General features: G+C 41.0%; 1 protein-coding gene across 4 annotated transcripts in view; it reads left to right on the top strand.

Moving 5' to 3' along the window:
• Positions 1 to 17,692, top strand: part of zranb3 (zinc finger, RAN-binding domain containing 3) — a 102,598-nt gene extending 84,906 nt beyond the window's left edge. For all 4 annotated transcript variants that reach the window (XM_042513403.1, XM_042513405.1, XM_042513402.1 and 1 more), the window contains 5 exons: positions 6,022 to 6,162; positions 9,561 to 9,719; positions 10,712 to 10,904; positions 15,830 to 15,961; positions 16,645 to 17,692. In XM_042513403.1, coding sequence (XP_042369337.1) covers positions 6,022 to 6,162; positions 9,561 to 9,719; positions 10,712 to 10,904; positions 15,830 to 15,961; positions 16,645 to 16,743 — 724 coding nt within the window. In that variant the 3' untranslated portion in view covers positions 16,744 to 17,692. The remainder of the gene's footprint in view (positions 1 to 6,021; positions 6,163 to 9,560; positions 9,720 to 10,711; positions 10,905 to 15,829; positions 15,962 to 16,644) is intronic.
• Positions 17,693 to 19,826: the final 2,134 nt, after the last annotated feature.

Genomic DNA, 19,826 nt, shown 5'->3' with positions numbered 1-19,826 from the left:
TTATCCTAATAAGAACACACTTTCTTTCTTTCTTTCTTTCTTTCTTTCTTTCTTTCTTTCTGTCTTTCTTTCTTTCTGTCTTTCTTTCTTTCTTTCTTTTCTTGTTGAATTAAAATAAAATACTGTGGTGTTTTTTCAGGTGGATTAGCGAGTTAGTTAAACCACTTGTTACTTACTTGTGTTGCTCTGCAGCGCAGAGACAAGTCTAGTGCACTATTTGTAATATGTCCTCTCCTATATCTGAAATATTTCCAAACAACTCATGATTATAGTTGCCGACGGATGATTTTCGTTTTTCCCATCTGCAGCTGCAACATTTGGGGAAGTTTGGGCAGCCGCAGCTGCAGGGTGCACGCGTGGCAGCATGACAGCTCCTAAAAAGTGGATCATGCGTCAATATTACAGAAGATCGTGTTCATTTAATCATGGGAAGCCAAAATCCCAAAATGATTAATTTTTGATTAATTTTGTAGCCCAAAGATCCAGTTAGTCTCCCTGTGAACTATTCCAGTGGAAATATACCATAAGTGGATTGCAGCCATCATTTATGTTATCAGATTGCTTTTCCTGAGATGACATGTCAGATTGTCTACTGTGAAAAAGGTCTATTTTAATGTATTTAGAGAAAGCATAAACAATGTACACAGCCGCTATTTGAGTAGATTGATGGAAACAGACACATTGGACAGTACAGCTGTAATGTGGGAATAAAATTACATTCTTAACATCTGTATAATAACATTAATTCAGAAATCATACACCATAGTGCCTAAATAGACGATAAATGAATAAGTAACCAGAAAATTTGGCTCAGAATATGAAGGGCGCTTTTTGACATCGTGTCACTATAGCAGCTCTTATTAAAGCTTACTCTAGTGATTCAGAATTACACTTCCACAAAGTTTGGTGACTTGTGAGAGACAGATTTAGCAGAGGCCGTGATGTCCTGACTTTTAGTCCCTCGAATAAGACACACTGCAGAGAAAAAAGAAAAAAAAAAACACTAGATCCTGCTCTTCCCATTATGCAACTTTATAGTGTCTTTCATTAGACAGTCCCGGCCTGATAAACACCCACATCTTTCAAACTCTACACCTTCAGTTTGTAACACAGGCTCTCTGCTATAAATTTGAAGTCTCAAGCCGAACAGAGAAAAGACAGGGTTATTTTCTCCGACTTGACAAAGCTCCTCTAGAGCCACAGAATAATTATACAACTGTTTTCACTGGATGAACGAGTTTTTTGAACTTTATTGGAAAATCGCCACTTTAAAGTAATAATCCTTCAGATTTTCAGCATATCAGAGCACACTTTTGACACTTTTTATGGCCAGCAACTTATTTGCATGTATTTTCTTTGTGTAACTGCCTCTCCATGGAGAGGCTTTGTTATTGACAGTGCACACCTTTACCCTAGTGTGTTTTTGAGTTAGTTCTTCTTTCCGGCATGTCTGTTTTTGCATCAAAATATGTTTTTCAAGCCCCTCTTAGAAGTATGTCCACACGACCTGATGTAGGTTTTTGCATGACGACTTTGAATTTGTAAAAGTAGATGGGAGCACTGGCATAGAAATTAAGCAACTTACTGCTGTGGATGCCACTTTAGTTTGATTTTCACAATAATAACCTAACTAACCGATCAAAGGCAGCAGGTTGATCAGCAAACTCCAGTGTGCTGTGAGGGAAAATTACTGAGCCTGGCAGTGGAACAGCTTCAGTTCCTCATCTGAAACGACCGTCAAACTGTAGGATTAAGTGATTAAATATGCTATTCTAAATATCACATACACTTAAACTTAAATTTAAACTTTTTTTTAGATTTTAATTCCAGTGAAGGCCTTCACCTTCCCCAATACACACAGTTCACTGGCAGTGTAAGCATAGAGAGTACGGAGGGTGTTAACACTAGCAGGATCTGAGCTTTGAGATGGAAGATGGTGCTATTTTATAAATACTAAACCATCATTTTACATAATGAAGACACACTGAACTTCAATATAATATAATGCTGCATTTGTGAGACACTTATGCTATTGTCTTTTAACACATTTATAGATCTATAGTCAGTGTATTACCTACAGTATATGGCTGTCAGCACGCTCCCAGTTTGGAGAAACAGATAGGAATGAAGAAGTTATTATTTTTCACATGTTCCACTCTAAAAAGTTTGCAAATTTTTCAGCATTTTATGTAGATCATCTAACTTTTTACATTAACCCAAAAGGTCATGTTTTATTTTGAAGTTAAAAATTGTCCCTAATTCAATTAATTGATGTCAGTTACTGTTTCATTTTTCTTCAATTCTTCAAGAAAACAAGTAGCTTTAAATACAGTTTGTTTGTAGTTCCCATAGTGCAGATTTTCATATACAAAATGATGTTAATTTAAAGTTGCCATCACACCTACTGGATAATGGTTAAACATCGAAATATAAAACTTGAATTTGTAGCTTCATGTTTCTTCAGAGGTGGAAAATTGCAGTGCATGTAATTGGGTAGACTGGAGCTGTACGTCTCTCTGAGGCCAGTGGAGGAGAGCAGCCATCAATCACAGCAGCTTCAGATGGGCCAGACCGTAGCATTAGCTCGTTAGTTTGATTTCACACAGCTGAGCAGGGCCTGGCCCCGGTGCTGAACCGCAGGCCGGCCTGGGAGGAGCCGGGCTGCTGTCTGCTGCTCTGCGGGTCTGCAGGTACGCTGTCAGCAACCGGCTGCCGCCACAGGCCTGCGGCAGCGCTCCTGCAGCTGTGCATTAAACGTCTACCAGCAGTAAACCATGTCCACACAATCCACCGGAGCTGTTGGTAAGTTATCTTGAAGGCATTGTACATTGAAGAAAATACACCTTTTGAGTTCTGGCAGAGAATTATATGAAGAGAACTGACACTGCAATCATGTGTATACAGTAAATATGAAGCTACCAGTTACCAAGCAACCAGAGGAGACTTTAGGAAGTTACAGCTCCCGGCCAAGCAATAGTCCAGAACATAACCCCTTGTAACCCGCGAATTAGCATACAGACATGAAAGTGGTATCAGTCTTCTCATCTTCCTTCCTAAAATGTCAAACCTTCCCTTTAAAAGTGCCCTGTGAGTTGTCTACATTCAGCATTTCACACCAAAATGCAGAAATAAAGAAACGTGATGAATGCATTTCCTTGCTCACAAAATATTTGCAGAGCTGATTTTTGAAAATATTTAAAAATCCATTCATAGTCGGTCAGTGAAAAAGCATGACACCTGCAAGGATATGCTTGTATCTTCCATGTTCATGGTATAAACATTGCTTCATAGCACTACTGTGGGTCTGACACTTTCAATGCAAAAGATATAATGTATAAGGAAGGAGCAGCAGTCGTCTTTAGTGTAAAGAATTACTGTCCAAGCTGCATATAAACATGCAAACACACACACACATCCACACTCTCCCAGAAGCGCAGTTGGACTCCAGTTTAGTGTAAGGTATCTCGTTTCATCCAGCCTCTGTGCTGGGACTGTTTGAAGCAAAGGAAGCTCATGTGTTTGATGGAGACTTACCTTCTTCCTCATCTCCCCTCAGCTTCCAGAGAAACTTCTCCTCTTTGATGTGTCTCCCTCCTCCACTTTCTGCCTCCTGTCATCCATCTTTCCTTTATTTTTTTTTCCTCTCTTCTACCTTTTTTTCCATCTCCCTCCCAAAGAAAGTATTCTGTCCAGATGGAGGTGGTGGAAATGCATAAAAATGTCACTGCATAGCCTGCAGGGCTGAGCAGGAATACTAAAAGCAGAGTTTAACAGTGGCAACAGTTTCCTGTTTAAATAGCAGGGTGTTTCATGGAGGCGAGTATTTCATTAGTAATCAGGGGAACGGCGCAGTCAGGATAGAAACACATCACATAACCATTCTGGAAGAATTAAATAACACATTCATATTTAAATTTCTTTTTATATGGAAATAATACGCCTTTGATAGTGGTGAATACACCTGTGAGCATTTCAACTGTATGTGTGTTTTTTGTTTTTTTTTTGGCTGAAACATCTAATTTGCGGCTGCATTTTGATATAAGTGGCAACAACCTTTCAGGAAGATGTCAAATGCTTTTACAGCACTTTTTACAGCCTAGTTAAACAGTTTTAAATGTATTTTTCTACATGTCTCATAGGTCTAGGAGCTGTCCCAATTATTGATTTTATTTCAGAGGGAGCAGTGCTGCCGTTTCTCTGCCAGCCATAAAGTTTCATCAAACCAAGTTTACGAATTGACAAAGCTGTCAATGCAAATGTTTATGAAATACGACATTAGTCGTCGATCTACATAACAATTAGTGAACAGCTATATCGCAAAGATTGATTGACTGTGAAACAGCCGTACTACACAGTAGCTGCCTCCTGTCTCTCCATCTGCCTTTATTGTTGCTTTTTAAAGGGACAGTTCACCCTAAACCAAAAATATATATTTTCCTTTCACCTGTGGTGCTGTTTATCAGTCTAGATTGTTTTGGTGTGAGTTACAGAGTGTGGGAGATATTGACCGTAGAGATGTCTGTCTTCTCTCCAATATAATGGAAGTAGACGGAACTCGGATTGTGGTGCTCCAAAATAATCATGACTCACCCCCACACACCCCAGGACAGAGGTCCTAGCTAAGCCCCACATGTCCTTAAATCCTACAAGCATCCTGAAATCCAAGAAATATCTTAAATTCTATAAAATGTCCTGAAGTCTTATAAAAGTGATACAATCCTAGAAATGGCATTAAATCCTAGAAATGGCATTAAATCCTATGAATCTTCTTAAATCCTAGAAATGTCCTAAAATCATAGAAATGACCTAAAATCCTAGAAACATGCTTAAGTCTAGAAAAATCAAAAATACTAGAAATGTCATAAAAATCTAGAAACATGTATGGGCTTGCTGCGACTGGCCACTGGCCTCCTGTCATTTTGCAAAAGTGGCAAGTTGAGTATCCCTGCTCCACAAGAAGGTTGAATCTTTGTCAGTTATTCAGTAGCAATAAGACACATGCTGCACCTTTAAACTTAAAAAAAGTACACAAACAATAAAAATCATCACAGAGCCCCAAAATACTGTCAGATCATTAGCTGGTTGACTTCAGCAAACATCCACCCTGCCAAAGTGTCTTTGAGCAAAACAAGGCATCTCCACCACCTGTCCCACTGATGTGTGGGAGCTAAGTGTGATCTCTGACCTCCTGTAGAGGAGGACAAAGAAAGGATAGCTGCTCTATGTGGACCATTAAAGTGTTGTACCATCGCTTTGTAGAAAGCCTTAATGTTACCTGGCCACGTTTAGTGATTGGTCACTTTTCTTCAAAGACCACAGCAATTTTCTTACAGCTAGAACACACAAGTCAGAGATTTATTTTCCTCCCAGCTCCTCCTCTCCTGTATTTGGCATAAACTCTCACACCAGGGGGTCATTTTAATCCCGTCCAGATTGTCATGTAGTGTTTCGTGCAATTTTCAACTTGCACACCTAGCATTTGTATTACATAGGCCATAAAAACCAACGGCGGGGTAGATGGATTAAATTAGATGATTGACGGTCTCTGTGGGGAAATTAAATTGCTGCCGCAGCAATAGTGATGGATTCAGCAGACAAAGCGAAGAGAACAAACAGAATATGAGCACACAAATAGGATTGAAAATAAGGAATGAAAGTAAGAATTTGTGCATTTTAAGCACAGTTTGGTGCCAAGAAAAAATGAAACGCGCATCTGGCTTTGCACTGAGGCTGTTTGTGGAGTTCTGCCAGTTGTGTGGGTGTTGGTGTGTGTTACATTCGTGTGGGTGAGTCCCAGGATTACCGCAGTCCCGACTAGATGACTAAGACTACAGCTATGCTTGAGCAACATCAAATTTCCCATCTTACCTGGTGCTAATGCTGTCCAGAGAGAGCTTATGCATCTTCTCGCTCTCACTCCCCCATACTCTACATGTGAATCAGCTCTCTTCAAGCTCTTTGGTTATATAACGTGTGCAAATCCTCCGTTCCTTCACAGCCCCGTTTATCCCATTTTCACAGGTACCTCAGCAAAGACGAGGTGGCCCGGGCCTCCCTGAACAAGGCGCAGCAGGAGGGAGGCAGCGTTCAACTGGTCACCAAGGAAAACTTCTTCACCAAACGGAGGTCTGCTGCTTCGCTAACGCCACCTGCTTCAGAGAGGTAGGTTAAAGGGGTAAATGTGTGGGTGGATGTTCACAGCAGGAGAGGTCAAGCTGTCCTGAGGTCTTGAAAAGTCTTAAATTACATCTTCTTGACTCGAAGTTTAACATTCTGCAATCTTAGGTTTCAGAATCAGATGAAGATGTAGCTGATTGCAAATCATCTGCCTTGTTTATTTGGTTTATTACAAATGCAAGATCACCGCCAACAGCATTTAGTTCTTGTTTTAAACATGAGGTTTTATGATCAGTACATGGAGGTGGTCTGTGTCATCACGTGGCTTTGTCTTTGGGATTTGGTGTATTTTCATTTTCCTTCCCCTTGCTGTCTCCATGGAGATCTGTGTGTGCCTTGTGGGAGAGGCACAAAGGCCCGCTGAGCATGTTAGTACAGTAAATATAGACCATAATACAATCTACTGGCTGAGTTGCAACCAGCTCACCCAAGGAGGGAAGATCACTATGGAAACTGGTGAATTGTTGTAAAGATGATTTTTTTTTTTTAAGATTATTTTTTGGGCATTTTTTAGCCTTTGTTAGATAGGGCAGATCAATAGTGTGAAAGGGGGAGAGAGATTGGAGACAACATGCAGCAAAGGGGAGTCCTTAAGTGGGAGTTGAACTTGAGGCCACTGCGTTAAGGACACTGCCTTTATTCATGGGGCGCCTGCTTTATCCACTCAGCCACTGACACCCCTTGCTACTCCTTTTACTCTGGTAGTGGCATGAGCAAGTCACATTGACTTCAATGTACAAATTTGTCTCAGTCTACATGAGCTTTGTGATATTGTTATAATAATGTTCTGCAAAAAGCCACATGCAGCTAGTAAATGGACTGTGCTTTTAACAGGTCCAGTGAGCTCTTAAGTATGATCAGGCTTTATCTTTAGGGCACTGATGATCAAATGATGTCGTTCTTTATCAGTAAAAGGTGAATCTCACAGTTAGCAGACGTCTGTTACTGATTGTTATGGTAATTTTGTTTTTAAACATTTTATTCTCAGTGCTGGCCTCCCTTTGTGCAAAACCCCCAAAACCAGCACTGGTTTCAAATGGGCACCAAACTTTTTTCAGTGCTGAACTTTGTCTGGAATAATAAAAATTGAATTTTTGAACAAGCTGCATTTACAAACTATTACTAAAAATATTTTTAAAAAAGAAAGAAAATACACCCAGTGCCAAATTATTACTGAAGGTTGCATTGCAGCAGCCAATATGGATTTGTACCAAACTGAGTTTCATTTCTTTGTTCCATTTTGTAGTTCAGTGTTACATCGGGTATCTGTATAAATACTGCTAAAGTTAATTAGATCTTCTTTCTTTCTTTTATGCTAATCGGTTTCTACATTTTCATTTTGCTCAGTCCAACACGAATGTGTCATTTCAAACGTTGGTGCCAACGACTTAGGTGTTATTTGTCGGCTGCACCACGTCAGCCCAGCGTGGCATGAATCACAGGTGTTTGCTTTAATATTATGAATGTTAAAACTGAGATAAACTGGATTTGACAAATTTTCTCAAATAAACCACCGTCTCCATGAAGAAAGAATTTAAATATATAAAATAGAGTCGTCCTGTTCAGCAGGGAGAAGGCGCTCAGCTGATTGACAGCTGGACTCAGCGGCGTCAGATGTCGCTCCTCTCTCGTGCCGTTGGTTTCTTTTGGTATAAAGCATCAGAGATCAGCTCGGCGGTAAACATTAGCAGGCTGTGAGCCGTTTGCTGAAGGCATGTCGCGTGATTTCTGGGGTTTGCAGCACGAGTTACCTCATGCTGCGATGTAGAGCTGCCAACACGCTCATTCGCTTTGTGCATATATGAATTCAAATGACTTTGAGTCAGTGCAGCAAAGTACATATGATTGATTTTAATAACATTATTGCAACGAAACACATTCTTTAATAGGTTTTTTTGTATTTTTCTGCCTGATTCATTCAACATTTACAGTTAATAGCAAACCATGTATTACTGGGTTACTTTTTTTTTTTTTCCCAAAGTACCATGTTTCACCATTCTCAGTTTGGGCCCACCAGTAAAAAAGTCTATTTCTGTCTCTCTTTTATCCACAAGATGTTGCTGGCACAGCATTTGTCTCTTGGTACTTCCAATTTTTGGTATCTTCTCAACTTTGAAGCAGCAAGGTTCCTTTTTTAGAGGGTTTTTTTCTTCTCCATTTCAATGATTAAATCTCACTCTGTAGTGCTGTGTCTCTCTGGCTCTTTGTTCCTCTCTCTGTCTGTCTGAATTGTAAACCATGGGGAAAGAGAATTTAGTCCATCTGTCCCCTCCAACGTGGCTCTAGCACCCTGCTGGGACAACATGGCAAATGCCCAAACTCGCTGTCCTCTGCCAAAAGGACAGGCACACACACACACACTTGAAATGTTCTGCAGATGCATCACCATCATGTACAGTGTATACACACAGTATGTAGACATTTCTCTCTCTCTCTCACACACACACACACACACACTTACACGCGCGCACACACACACACACACACACACACACACACACACACACCATATGTCCATCAACTCTGCATCTGCAGCTCACAAAGCAAGCAGAGATTTTTTTTTTTGAATTGGATGAATAGATATTGGATTGTTTGCTTTTCTCTACATTGAATCTGGCTGTTGGCTTCCAGACTGACAGGTCAAGGTAGCTCATCTTTGATGTTTAGTGCATAAAGGGCTAAAAATCTGCAGCAGCCATGCTGCCTGAATCAGAAAGATACGAGGAATAGATTGTGTATATAGATGGAATCCATTTATTTAGTAGCATTTAATGTGTTCTCCCCTGATATTGAAAATAATTCTGAATACTGTACTTTGTCTTTTCTTGTCAGTACCTTGAAGTGTTAGTGCAGCTTTAGCTCTGCTAAGGTCAAATTCCACCATGTTCAGAGTTAAGTTAGTTAGCTAAACATTACATTCCTTACAGTGGGGGAGGAAGTAATTACATCTTTAACTAAGGGATGCACAATGATGTCAGCACACCATCGGCAGGTATTGGCCTTAAAATGAAATGAAAAATTGGCCAACATGCTGATTTCTGCCGATATCATAAACCATTTTTTTTAAATGACAAAGCAAACATTTATCAACATCAACATCGACCTTAAGTTGAAGTAATTTTCTTATTGTGCACAATGAATAGATATTACATACATTAAAGAGCATTGTATTTCATGTCTACATCTGCTGAGCCATCATGATAAGAGTATGCATAATATGATGTCTAATTCCACTACAGAAAGACTTGCTTTAATTCTGGATAATCTGCATTTTTGCACCACTGATTCTATCAGTAAAATGACTGAAAATGAGGTCTTGTCACATTTTAAAGCAGTTGATGAATGAACTCTTTCCTCCTTTTTCTTTCTGTGTGTCTCTGCAGCCATGACAAGACGTCCTGTATCACAATGGACAATCAGCTATCATCACAGTCTGGCTACCTGCAGGCGTTGGACAGTGAGGGCGTCCCTCTGTGTCTGTCCTGCCAACAGGCCTGCTCTACCACCACCGGGCCCTGGGACACTCGATTCTGCAGCCACAAGTATGTAAACACTAAAAACATACAGTTTGCAGGCTACATACATTAGATACAAATGAATTAGCATGGTCTTCGTGTAATGGGGAGAATCTAAGGGATAAATTAGACATCTCCAGGTCTTTTAGAGTCACACAAAAAGTTCCAGAGACTTGCTTCAAATCGCAGATGCATGTAAATCTGAGCATTCCCGTCTTGGAGCACCAGATGGGTGGGGCTTACTGCCACGGGACGATCCAGCCCGGCGTCGGTAAAATGTCTGTTAAAGATAGAGCATATTAAATTAACTTTCAAATAGTTTGTGATTGCTTAAACTTTACAGTACCGTTTGTCCTCTGTGCCAAAGCCCACCCATCTGGCACCTAAAAATTTAATTATAGTCAGAGATTTAGGAGTTTTTGTGCAAAACAACCTCAAAAACTATAATATTGACTTCACCTTGTCTTTACTGGCTTCATTTAAAAAAAAAATACAGTTTTCTGATGATTGAAATAGATTTCTGTTTCCAGATTAGACTGCAGCTCCTGTATTTGTAATGATCATTTTCCTGTCATGATCAATTCACTGCATTTTAATATCAATATGAATTAAGTGTGAAAATGTTGATAGTTCAGTCTCTGCAATCTTTTGTCTCTGAACGAGACGCTGCACCCTTTCCAGATCATTTACATGGTCACTCTGTACAAGACCGCCAACTAAATTCTAAAGAGGTTTCTCTGTGTCCCTTTACTCTCACTTCCCTTTGAAAGTAGAAATTCAATTTCCGTAAGTGCTTTTCAAGAGCCAAATTCAGGTCATTGAGTCAAGGTGAGATCCTTTTCTCCTCTATAGCTGGATTTGATCAAACTTCAACACAGAGATGTGCTCCTGTTCACCTCGCAGCAGAATCATAGCAGAAAAGAGACAATAACAACTTCCCCCGGTTTGTAAAAAATAAAGAATTTCAGCTGTTGTTATTCTAAATGTAAAAGCAGATTTATTTCCCTCTTCACCCACAGGTGCCAGGAGGAGTTCCAGTTGCGCTCAAGCCAAACGTACATGCGCTCGCGAGTGCTGGAGGCGGAGGGGGGCATCTGTCAGCACTGCGGCCTCCACGCCCACGACCTGTTCCTTAAGGTCCGTGACGCCCCGCCCTCCCAGCGTAAGGATATCCTGGACAACACCTGGCTCGCGCAGCTGTCAATCAAACAGGTCAGTTACCAGAGCACAGGAAGAAAGTGTTTTCAAGTGACAGATATAGATGATAGTTCATTGGCTGCAATTAACATCAAACAATAGTTGTATAGACTGTATATAGAATAATGGACGTAGCCACCGTGATGTCACCCACTGGTTTGTGGGTTCCTGTTTTGAAGCCTCAAGTTTGGCATTTTAGCTGTTGCAGTCTTGTTTTTATGAGCCAAAAGGGAGCATGTGATAGCAGGTGATTGCTTGGTTAGTACAGTACGTTTATAGCGATGGTTAACTGTGATAATGCTCATCCAAAAACAGGCTTTAAAACATTACAACAAAATGTACCTACCAACAAACTGAATATCCATCTTGTCGGGGGGATTTAAGAACAACCAAATGCTGAACAAGACTTATTTAGGTGACTACAACATTTTCAGTTTCATGTACTGACAACACACAGAAAAAGAAGAAGAGGAGGACATACTTTTTTAATGTTTTGTTAACCATTATAAATGTTTCTTCATTTTACTCCCTGCCCTTTATCTCACACTTCATGTACATGACTTGTTGACAAGCGGTACCCACTTGTCACTCAAAGCAGCCCCGCCCTTAATTATGCATAACTGTAAGTCTTGATAAAAATGTAAATGAGTGAGTGATGTCAAAATTCACCTTCATACAGTCATCATGAACAGGTAAATTAGCTTTGGAGACCGAGAATGTTTTTTGTACCAGGCTGTGAACATGTTTGTTTCTGCTGTGTAGTCAGGCATTTTAACATCTTTTAGGATTGACTCTCTCTTGGAGCCGGTCTGAAGTGGCCAGTTGATAAGGTTGCTACTTGGTGAGCGTGCTAACATCTGCTAATTAGCGCTAAACACAAACTACAGTCGAGGCTGATGGGTGTATCTTCAGTGATTTCCTTAGAGTTGGATGTCGGGGTTCAGGTGAAATACAGCTGTTTGCACCTTTAGTGCTTTCTAAGCAAGTAACAGCCTTGTTAGAGCCACAGCATTAAAGACGCTACAACACACATCGTCCTAACATTGCTCTCCTGATGTGAGCTACATAACTGACAAGAAAAGCCATTTCTTGTCTGTGTAAGTGCAAAAATAAAAGCACCCTGTACTCCCCATCCCACCCACCTACGCACACACACACACACACACAGGTTGATCTGCACTCCAAGGGGCCAGCTCCCAGTAAATGGATTGCTGGGCCCATTGATTTTTTTTCCCAGTGCCAGGCCTCGACCAGTAAGCCTGTTTGATTTGGTTGGCTGTTATCCTGCAAAGCCAGCCCCCACCCCTCTCTCTCTCTCTCACACACACACACACACACTCCCCCCTTCCAAGTGCCGCCGGCAGCAGCATCAGCGTCGATCGATGCTCCCAGCTTTAGAGGAAACAAACTCAGCCACATGATAAGACGCCGCAGCAGTGGAGGAGCCTCGAGATTATAGGCTCATTCTTTGGTTCATACTGGGACGGGGGGGGTCTGGTGTGTGTGTGTACATGTGTATGTGGGTCTTTATGTGTACCTTGGGGTCTCTTTGGGTGTGTGCAAGTATGTGTATAACAGAATTCTGCCATGTCTGTATTGGTATTTTGGTGTGTGTGTGTATTTTCTGTATTTATTAGGGCCTTACAGTGCCTGTGAGCAGAATTCTGGTATACACATACTTGCACACACCCAAAGAGACCCCAAGGTACACATAAAGACCCACATACACATGTACACACACACACACACACTCCCCCCTTCCAAGTGCCGCCGGCAGCAGCATCAGCGTCGATCGATGCTCCCAGCTTTAGAGGAAACAAACTCAGCCACATGATAAGACGCCGCAGCAGTGGAGGAGCCTCGAGATTATAGGCTCATTCTTTGGTTCATACTGGGACGGGGGGGGTCTGGTGTGTGTGTGTACATGTGTATGTGGGTCTTTATGTGTACCTTGGGGTCTCTTTGGGTGTGTGCAAGTATGTGTATAACAGAATTCTGCCATGTCTGTATTGGTATTTTGGTGTGTGTGTGTATTTTCTGTATTTATTAGGGCCTTACGGTGCCTGTGAGCAGAATTCTGGTGTGTGTGTGTGTGTGTGTGCGTGCACGCGTACGTGCGTGCGCATGTGTGTAGTAGTAGTGGGGTCTGGTGTAACAAGGTGCACAGTTTTGGCACAAAAGCAGGTTCAATTGACTGGAGAGAGAGAGAGAGAGAGAGAGAGTGAGTGTGTGTGTGTGTGTGTGTGTGTGTGTGTGCGTGAACTCTGCCCTTGTGAGCAGGCCTGTTCTTTAAATCTGTTGGGATCAATTCCAGCTCGCTGCCTTAATGTCGGCAGAGTAGCACTCAAAGCAGGAAAATGGATTTTTTGCCCTGAACTCTTCCTATCAGGCTTCTCTCTCTCTGTTTCTAATTCTCCCTAATTCTCATCTTTTGCTCCTCCACTTGCTTACATTGTATTCTCTCTCAATCCCTTTCTTCTTACTGTTTCTGTCTTTCTGTCGTTTTGTCTATTTCTTTTCAGGATAAAATGAAACACACCAGCAAGCAACATATTGGTTCAGTTTCCAGGTCGTTTTGTTCCCAGTGTTTCCTCTCTGCTCCACTGGAGTTCAGTAATCTGCTCCAGTAAATACACAAACCAGGTCATTCAACCAGTAACTTGTTTGTTCTATATACAGTAGGCTGTTGATTCTGCCTGCATGTTATTAGTATAGATTTAACAAGTGAATTAGAAATCTTTAATTGGTCCCTGGTAATCTATTTGGGTGCTCAAACACTTTGCTTATTAATCAATCAACAGAAAGTCGTTTATCATGAAAACATACAAAAAAAAATTCTAGTTCCACTGTCTCAAATCTGAAGATTTACTGTTTTTCTCTGTTTAATGTTACTGTTAATTTAATATCTTTGGCTTTTGTACTGCTGGTTAAACAGATTAGGTCATTTGTAACTGTTACTCTTGGCCTCTTTTTCACATTTTTTTTTAGCATTTTATAGACACTTTTCAGTGTCTATAAATGGATAATGGATTATTTTTTAACCCTATATCCACGCTTTTGTGTCCAAGTGACAAATGTGAACAAAAATTTGTGAAACTGGTCTAGTATTGAGTAGGACGGCTGCAGCCAGCAGCTACGAAACAGGCAGCAATGTAACCACTTAGAGCATTTATGCACTTTTGCATCCAATAAAAGTGCATCTTTTGTCACTGACAGGCTCAGATTATCATAAAAAGTGTTTAATATCACTATGGAAAAGATAGAACTTCTTCTTTTTATTTAACCAGAAAAAGGCCCAAAATCATCATGACCAGATTGTTTTGAGTTAAAGAGTCATTTAGCGTGTATACAGTCAGCATATTTTTGCATCTAAGTGTTTAAACTATGGGTCAGATTCAACTAAACCAGAGTAGTGATTGTTGGAACAGTGGAAAGCAACCAAAGTGAGGGTTTTTTTGTTTTTGTTTACTTTTATATTTTTTGTTTAAGTGGAGTCGGGTTGGTTTAGCAATTGGACAAACAAAAAGAGTCTTAATCTTCAACAAAAAGCTCTATCTCTTTAGTTTAGATTGACGACAAAAGTTAACGCTTTTATCGGACGTTAACTGATGGTGAGAACATGTCCTGAGTGGTTACAATGCAGCCAAAAATGATGGTTAACAGTAGTCACTTAGACACCAAAAAATTAGAAAAATACACTCCATGTTAAAAAATACACAAGTTACCCTTTAAAAGACCTCATGGCAGGTTGTTAAAACAAGATTAAGAGTCTACAGCCATGCTAGTGGCTCTGTTAGGCAAAATCTAAGTACAATGGTTGTGAGAACTAAGTGCTTATGTGAGATGTTAACATGCTCAACATTTAAATGCTGATATTTAGAAGGTACATTTCCCATGTTCACCATATTGATTTAGCATAATAGCATTCTGTAAGGTGAGCACAATGACAGTGTTAATATGTGTTTCATGTTCATCTTGGCATGCTTAAACACTAACACTTGGTAATTACTACGAAGCACAGGGTCTCAGGGCTCAGGTGAAGTAAGGTTGTATTTTAAGTGCATTACTTCATTAGACGTACAGTGAAATATAAAAAATAATACCATAATATCCTCTGCATCTTTTGCAAAAGCTACTAAAATGCTTAAGCAGGAAATGCTGTTCATTGGGAAAGTGATGTTTTCATGTTTTATTCATGAAATGGAAAATATTAGATATTACAAAGCCATTTACAGCTTAAAAACATGGCTTTGGCATATAGGTGTATGTATCGTTCTGTAGCATGTTATTCCCTCTGGTTTATTTAACCTCATTTCTGTGCTGTTGTCAGGCAGACTCACATGTACTCAATACAGTTGCCCATTATGTAGGACAGAAAACATTTGTAGTGGTTTATATGTCTACTATTACTACTACTATATCTGATGGTGATTGATAATCATTGTTTCATGCATCCTTACATTTGAAACCTTTGTCAGAGGCCTTATTTTGCATTTTTCTTTCATTATTTCCTGTTGTGGATTTATGCCATTTATGCAGCTTGCTGTCATGAGCACTTTTTAAGATCTATTTGTTTTTTATCCTTTTTTGTTTTGTGAAACACATTACAGAAGTGCCCCTGCGGTGCAGATTTGTTTAATACAAATGGTTGTGTGTGTATGTGTGTGTGTGTGTGTGTGTGTGTGTGTGTGTGTGTGTGTGTGTGTGTGGATGAGTGTGTGTTTGTGTGCTGCAAAAAAACCTATTTGGGTCACTTTAGCACTCTGAGCTTTACTAAAGACATCACATCAGTTCAAAAAATGAACTTTAGCATAGATGGATGGTTTGGGAGGGCAGCGCAATCACTGCTTGTTTTTGGCAATTTGGAGCAGTATAAGAAAACATCCAGGGGTAGTCAGTGCTCTGAGACACTCACTATTTCATTCTGTGTGTGCCTCCAGCTGAATGAGATGATCCGCGCTCCGGTCGAAGGGGACTTCTGGCAGGTCGACCACATCCGGCCGGTCTACAGCGGAGGAGGACAGTGCACCCTGGACAACCTGCAGACGCTCTGCACCGTCTGCCACAAAGCCGTACGTTCACACTCCGCATCGCTGCACCCATAACAACCGCAGCAGCAGCTTTTAGAGCCAAAGGGCTTAAGGGGCAAAAGCAATCTGTCCAACATTTAAGGTGCACAGTGGATGGACCTCTCCTTTATCCCCATATAAAAAGAAAGCCCCATCACTCATATTGAGGATCATATGTGATGGCAGTAATGTGATACATGGTCAAACACATTGATCAAAAGTCATACCATCCCTCACACGGCTATATATTGCCTGTAATAACATCACATGATGTGCCTGTATGACATAATGATATATAGCATTTGTTGCCTTGGGAACATTTTTCCTTCTTGAGCTCCTTCAGTCAATATTTCATAATCACAGACAATCCACATCTTTAAGACAGAACTGATCAGCGAGCAGAATAAAATTCATTGTAACCTAAGATGTGCTTTACTTTCACGCCCAAATGCATTTTTGTCAGAGTGGGTGTCAGTCTGGAAGGAAGCGCTTCATACGTTGACGTGTGTAAACTGATGTGGAGAGCTGCTCGTTCTGATAAGGGGGTCCTCTCGCTGTTTATGCCACCGCTCGGACACTTTAATCTAGAGATGCTCAATATATTGATCTCACTTTTCTCTTCAGCGCCCGACTGCAGATTTTAACCTCTTACATCATGTTCCATTTTTTTTTTTTTTCCCCCACAGAGGACGGCTCTGCAAGCCAGAGAGCGGAGCCAGATGAGGAAGAGCGCTGCAGCTTCCAAGGTTGCGTCAGACATCAGCAGGTTCTTCGTCAGGAAATGAAACGCAGGTTTAGTAAGGGTTTGATAGGTGTTAAATTTCTTGAATCACGTTGTTGAGTTCTGACTTTTAGGATTTCTGCACTTTAAAAAGAAACTACTTCTTTCAACTTAAAAAAAAGTTAGTGTCCATGCTGCCTTAGAATATTAAGTTGACTAAATTTAAGAAGACAAGTTTGAGTCAAATAAGGTTCATCTCAATCCAGTTCTGTTGATATAATTTAGTTTACATGACTAAACGGTTTGAGTACAACTGACTCAAGATCAAATTACGGAAACAAAAAATAAGTAAATTCTGCTGAATTGAGTTTGAGTGATGTAAACTAAAGAAATCAAGCACAAGTGAGCTTCAAGTTATGTAAACTTGAGGAGTTAAGTACAACTGAACTTAGATCAAGTTACATAAACTATATAATGACTGTAACTGTGTGGATGAAGGTGCATCATAATTCCTCAGTGACAACTCTCATTTAAGTATCAGAGCTGCCATTCACTCTGACAGATTAGGATAAAAGGTCCGCTTTCCTTTGAGTCCCTGATTTTCTTCGACTTCGCTCTCCGATGATATCAGCGGCGTCCTGTCGGACTCTGCTGCACCTGTGGAGATTTACCTAAAAAACAGTCACGACTGCATCAAATGCTAATTCAGCCAACTCCCCTCTCGTCCCCGAACCGTCACAAGGGCGGTAGTTTTGATTTATGATGGCCCCCTTTTGCTGGAGGCTGAAATGGAGCAGGTTGTTTAGAGAGATGCTGCTATTTTAAGGTTTTTGCAAACTTGGTGAAAAGTAGCAGGTGAGCGATGAATTGGGGGCTTTGTGATTAGAACTTCACAGCAGAAAACACAACCAAGTGTCCTCATTGGCGCCCTCAACAAGTGGCGCCTTGCAAATCTTGCTTTTTGGGAGCTAGATGAACGCTCCCTCGTGAAATAAAAGCCTATTTCCATCTTGTTTCATGTTGTCTCCTTGTGTTCCTCTGCTGCTTTCACCACGGTTCGGACTGTAAATACACCAAGACGTTGGTTGTTCTGACAAGCTAGCAAATCGTTTCATCGCCTGAAGTCAGGAACATTATTGTCCATGTCCACGCATCTTCCTCCTCTTCAGCTGTGCTTGATGATCTGAACAGAGCTAAAGTCAGTCAGAAGGGCTATGTTTAGACAGACGGAGAGCAGAGTTACTATGGAAACAAGGCTTCAGGTTCAGCAATGTCGGGAATATTGAATCTCTTCTTGTGAGAGTTATACAATGAGCCAGACAGACATCAGAAACTCCAATCAATACCAGCAGGCTCCTGTGAAAATGAGGCCGTCACATTCCTCCGCAGCAGAATTTGACTTCCCCTCTCGGTGCTGAGGCTCGGCAGGTTGACGTCGCCGATGTCGTCATGTCACGATTTGTCTGTCTGTCAAGCCACGTCAAACCCCAAACTCAGCAAATTCCACCATCGCTGAAAAGTTTTTAAATTTTTCTGGCAGCCCCAACTTCTCTCAGCCTATCAGAGCGCTCAGATTCAAACTTTCTCGGAGCCCATGTGGGTGCACGCGTGGGTGTGTGTGTATTTCCCCTACGGCTGCTCCAGGTCTCCACTTAATAAGACCGTTGTTCCTCTCCTGTCCAAACCGACAAGCTTTGTGAGTAATGAACATCTCCCAGGCAGCCTTCCAACAACAGCAGGTTTCAGTGTCAGTCCCTGTCAGCAGCCAATGACTCTGATCTGCTGTTTTATTACACCCAAAAGGTGGATGTGCACGTGTGTGTGTGTGTGCGGGAGAGAGAAAGTAGCGCAAAAGTGTTCTGCTGTGCGCTACACAAATAAAATGTGTGTGATACACAAATAAAGCGTGTGCAAAGTGTTTATTGGAAGAGAGAGGAAGTGTGTGTTTGTCAGACCAGACGGAGTCATAATGAGGCAGCGCCCAGATGAAGACATCTCATGTTCTTCCCAGAGGGGCTGCTGGGTAAAGAGCAGCGCTGCAGCCGCGTGACACTGTTTGCGTTGGACCACCTATCAGCCCAGAGGAAAAACATTACCTCCGTAGGTGATGACAGTAATAAAGATGGACTCAAACACCGCTGGCCGGCCACTGAGGTCTGCATGTTTGCTCTCCGTCGAACCCCCCACCCCCGTCTTCCTTGAAAGCCGGCATCAAACCCGACTCACTTTCTCCATCAAGTGCAATCAATGTCTTTGCCTCGGCGCAGAGACGTTTCAACAGGTTCCATAGCAACACGGCATACTCTGAACGTCACATGGCCAAAATTAGCTGGGCAAATATCTGGTGGAAATAATCACATATAGTTAGAAAATCACAGTGTAGAGACAAAGACAAGACAATAGAAAGAGGAACGACAAATGGCACCATCTGCAGAAAACAACGAAAAAAGAAGTGCAATCCAAAATCACCGCTGCAGAGAACGAGCCATATCAAACTGAATGACAAATAATCCAACAGTAATAGACTTTTAAGGATAACTGGTGATAGTGCTTTTTTTTCTTATTGTCAACAAATCCCACGAAAAGACCAAAACCAACAATGCATCGATTCTACTACCAAGTGTTGTTTATCTAAAGCCTGATATATTTTATTCCTCTGTAGCTTCATTGTTGTCCAGAATTATCCAATTAAGAATAGTGAAAAGGCAGTTTCAGCTTTAGTCTGTATTTTTTAAGTGCAACACAATATATGGGGAACATGCAGCTCCAAGAGATTGGATCGGAAGGAAGTCGTCTTGTTATACTTAAATTTGTTTCTCTCAGTTGTCTTTTTTACTTAGAAAATGCTTGTATTGTTTAAATCACAGTATGTCAAAACTACAAAGAGGTGAACAAATTTAAGGAAAAAAGGCACCTTGATAGGGCTGCAGAGGGCTCAGAATTATGTCAGTCAAATTGGATTTTCTTGTTCAATACGAATATTCGACATCTTTTTATTTTCCATATGAAGTTTTGTTAAACATGACTCAGCGGGACACTCAGTGTGACAGCAGCATTTACGTTATATAGTAAACAAGCTCACAGCGCTAACTCAGATTGCAAATGTTTTATGTTTCATCCAGTCAGTCCAATAACATTTCTAAAGTC

This window comes from Plectropomus leopardus, chromosome 24, assembly GCF_008729295.1.
Source record: "Plectropomus leopardus isolate mb chromosome 24, YSFRI_Pleo_2.0, whole genome shotgun sequence".
Lineage (NCBI taxonomy): Eukaryota > Metazoa > Chordata > Actinopteri > Perciformes > Serranidae > Plectropomus > Plectropomus leopardus.
The sequence above is the reverse complement of the archived record's forward strand: the minus strand, read 5'-3'. Positions and strand labels throughout refer to the sequence as shown.